Below are 3,837 nucleotides of genomic sequence, written 5' to 3' on the forward strand. Positions count from 1 at the left end.
TTCCAGCTGGGGTGACAACCTATACCCTGTCCTGCACCAAGGATCACTCATCCTGGCACCACTGCATTGCTCTGTGCAGGGGCCATAGCAGAGCTGTGAGCTCAGGAGGTTGGTGCCGTGGGTGCCTCTGTAAGCACAGTTTCCCATCATTGTCCCGCTCCCTTCCTTTTCCTGGCACAGAAAGGAGCTGTGAGGTCCCATGGCTTTGGGGACAGCAGGATTTCTGCTGCTCCTGGCTGGCAGGACCACTGGTCCTCAGGAGGCAGCTCATACTGCTGGGTCCTGAGTTCATTCTGCTAATGACAGCCCTGAGGATGTGCAAGCAGCAAACAAGGGTGGTCTCTGCACATGCAGATGTGAAACAGCTGTTGGAGCACTGCTGGGGGTGCCCCCTCCGGCCCTTTCACTCTGCCCATCCCTGCCTCCTGCCCCATCCCTACCTGACCTCCTGCCCTGACTCCGTTCTTTCCCATGCTGTTTCTGCAGGATGCCAAACTGGGGAGGAGGGAAGAAGTGTGGTGTCTGCCAGAAGGCTGTGTACTTCGCCGAGGAGGTGCAATGCGAAGGCAACAGCTTCCACAAGTCCTGCTTCTTGTGCAGTGAGTACCAGCCCTTCCCTTGCTCTCCCGCCCCGTGTCCAGGCAGCACCCATCAGCTTCTGTTTGTGGGCTGGGTGGATGCTCAGGAGCCTTTCCCTGAAAACAGCCTGGCTGTGGGAGCCGTGGGGCAGGGTCTCTGCTCTTCTCCAGACGTGGAAGTTAGTTCTGCTGAAGGAACTCATCATCTCAGCACACCAGGGGCTTTCCAAGCTGTCGCAGCCAGCACCCACACAAAGACTTTGTCCCTACTCCAGGGAAAGGCTTGGCTGGGTCCTCTAGACCATCTCCAGATGTTCAGGATTGGAGCAAGAGACAGAGACTCTTCAAACAGTGGTGGCAGGAGGTGGCACATCCCATGCAGTGCTCTGAGTTGATGCTAACTTGAATCTTCCAAATGGCTTTGCTGCACTAAAAAGGTGGTTGGGTCTTGGAGCAAGAGACAGGATCTGCCCCCGTGTCCCTGGAGATGATGGGAGGAAGATGAGCTCCTGTCCGGAGGGACTCTTCGTTAGGGACTGTAGTGGTAGGACACAGGGTACTGGCTTTAAACTTAAACAGGGGAACTTTAGGTTAGATCTAAGGAAGAAGTTCTTCACAGTGAGGGTGGTGAGGCACTGGAATAGGTTGCCCAGGGAAGTTGTGAATGCTCCAACCCTGGAGGTGTTCAAGGCCAGGTTGGACAGAGCTTTGGGCAACATAGTTTAGTGTGTGGTGTCCCTGCTCATGGCAGGGGGGTTGGAACTAGATGATCTTAAGGTCCTTTCCAACCCAAACCATTCTATGATTCTATGATTCTGCTGATGGAAGCCCTACTGTGAAGTGCTAAAGCATCACCTCCAGCCCGCCTGCAAATCTGCTAGTGCGGAGTGTGTTGTTTGGTCCCAAGTGTCACGTACAGGGAAGGGCAGCAGAAGAGGAACTGTCTGTGGGTTACCTCGGTGCAAAGACCCTTTCCTCTGCTTGCTCTGCAGCACCCTGCATGTACTCTTGGGCTCATGCTGCAGGTCCCCAGACTCTTCCCCTCCCTTTGGGGATACCAGGGCAGCAATGCAGAGACAGGCGAGTGGTGGTACAGAGCTGAGAGCAGCTCCTTGAACCTGGGCATCCACATCCAAGGGCTGCAGGACCTTTAAATACAAAGATGACCATCTCCTCGGCCTGTGTTTTACCAGAATCGTGTCCCCTGCCCTTGCAGGCTATCAGGATCATGTGCTAGCAGCATCATGCACGTTGCCTGTGTGTGCTGATAGCTCATCACACATTGCATCTGGCACAGCAGCAAGAGAAGTGCATCCTCACAGCAGGGTTGAACATTTCCTGAGGTTTAACGTTTCCTTGCCTGGTCCCTGTACCCTGCTCCCAGTCTCACCATCCCATTGCAGCAGGGAGGGAAGATGGGATCTTTGCCATATGGGCAGTGAGCAGAGCTAGGGCCTATAAACAGGCACTCAGCTAGAACTAATCTCAGTAGACCTATGCCAGCAGGGAAATACCAGTGTCCCCACGGGGCTGATCCCTGCTGTGCTCCCGTGTCCACCTGGCACAGACACCAGATACTTGGCCAGGCTCCTGGGCTTGCAGCGTGTACAGATGGATGCAGATGTGAGGGGAGCTGCTGCTCCATCCCTGCGCCCTGCACAGCGTGGCCGGTAGCTCTCTGTGTGGGATTTTCCAGCCTGGAAGCATTGCTTTGGCTCGAGAGGATGAGGAAGGGATGCTGCAGAGAGGCTTTCCCTGGGCTGTGCTGCAGGAAGCCCTGGTTCTTCTACAGACTCAGATAAGGAGGATGGTGAATGTTGCCCTCATTTTCCTCCACCACTGGCTTTTACCACCCAAGCCCATGCCAGTGGAGAAGCTCAGAATGGGACTGAGATCCCATTGCACTGCATCTGTCCTTCCCTGTGGCCTTCTGCACACATCTGGATTGCTAGGGACAGTGGCTGCCATGAGATATTGGCACCCAGAGCCATACAACTGGGCAAAAGGCATTGCTTCAAGAAGGAAATACATGGCCAAAGTGGGGAAGAAGGTCATCCCATGTCTGCTCATGGAAGCAAGTCACCAGAGAGTGGTCCAGTTGGGCTCCTGTCCCTGTGCTTTGAGAGGTTCATAATCACCCCCTGCCATGTATCCCAGCCATTCTGCCCGTCCTGCCTGCGGGGTCCCCACTTCAGGCTGTGGTTTGCAGGCCAGCCCATGGCGCTGCCTGCTCTCCCCAGTTCCATGCCACAGGCTGCGGGTGACACTGAGCTGCAAACTCAGGTTCCCAGCTTGTTCCCCAGTGCTGTGCTTGGGCCTCATCAGGGAACTCGAAGCCTTTATATTTAGGGGAGAAAAACAAATACTTTGACCTGATCTGCCCCAAAAACAATCAGAAAGGAGCCAAACATACCACAGTGCATTAGCACCGGAGATGGGCTGAGGGAGTGCCCTGGTGATTGACTCGGTGGCATCGCTCCAGCTGAGTCAACAGGACACGGCAGGAATGTTCTGTAATGAGACTGTTTGGCCTCTGGAAGTGGCAGCAGCTCTGCTCTAATTGTTTCGTGGAGCAACTCCTCTGCTCTTAGAAAAACAAAGGGTCCTTAACTGGGTGAGTGCTTTGTGCTGGAATTCCTGAGATGCAGAAACCGGGAGCTGGGGGCTGATTTCTAGGAAGCAGACAGGGAAAGAATTTTCCTGCTGCCTCTCAAAGGTCTGGTATGTGCTGGTACAGAGGAGGGACTGGGGAAGCTTAGGTTAGAGCTCTAAACCCATCCAGGAGGAGAGAAAGACAGATACCATCGGGATCATTAGGACAGAGCTCTTTAAATGTGCCCAAATTCCCCTCCTGGAGGGTCTGTCTGAATGCTCCCGATGAGCTCCAGGTGATGCAGAGACAACCCCAACACCAGCCCGGTAGCTCCAGGAGCAGTTAACCAGAGCGGGTCTATCTCAACAAGGATGCTGCTCCTGCCCTGGTGGGTTCACGGCGGGGGAAGGTTTGTAGCCAGGAGAGGACCCTGTCAGATCCTCCTTAGATGGCAGGAGCCGCTTCCCTTTCCACCTCCTGCTCCCAGCAGCAGCACTCGGGGCTCTCCACGGTCCATGTTTAGTAACGGGGCCGCGGGAGGCTGCGGGCTGTGCTCTGTTTGCATTCCTGGGATCTTGGTAAAGGCCAAGAAATGTTTCTGCTGGCAAAGAGGCCAAGGGGCTGCCGAGAGCCTCGACATTTAAGGCCTGTGAGCGTGATGGGAGG

At 55.0% G+C, this 3,837-nt stretch overlaps 1 protein-coding gene across 1 annotated transcript in view; it reads left to right on the forward strand.

The window, feature by feature from the left end:
- Window positions 1-412: 412 nt before the first annotated feature.
- CSRP1 (cysteine and glycine-rich protein 1) overlaps window positions 413-3,837 on the forward strand; it is a 7,171-nt gene continuing 3,746 nt past the window's right edge. Inside the window, exon 1 of the mRNA XM_010024507.1 lies at window positions 413-599. Within this exon, the coding sequence (XP_010022809.1) occupies window positions 488-599 (112 nt within the window). The 5' untranslated portion in view covers window positions 413-487. The remainder of the gene's footprint in view (window positions 600-3,837) is intronic.

Source organism: Nestor notabilis, unplaced genomic scaffold, assembly GCF_000696875.1.
Source record: "Nestor notabilis isolate BGI_N333 unplaced genomic scaffold, ASM69687v1 scaffold18021, whole genome shotgun sequence".
Lineage (NCBI taxonomy): Eukaryota > Metazoa > Chordata > Aves > Psittaciformes > Psittacidae > Nestor > Nestor notabilis.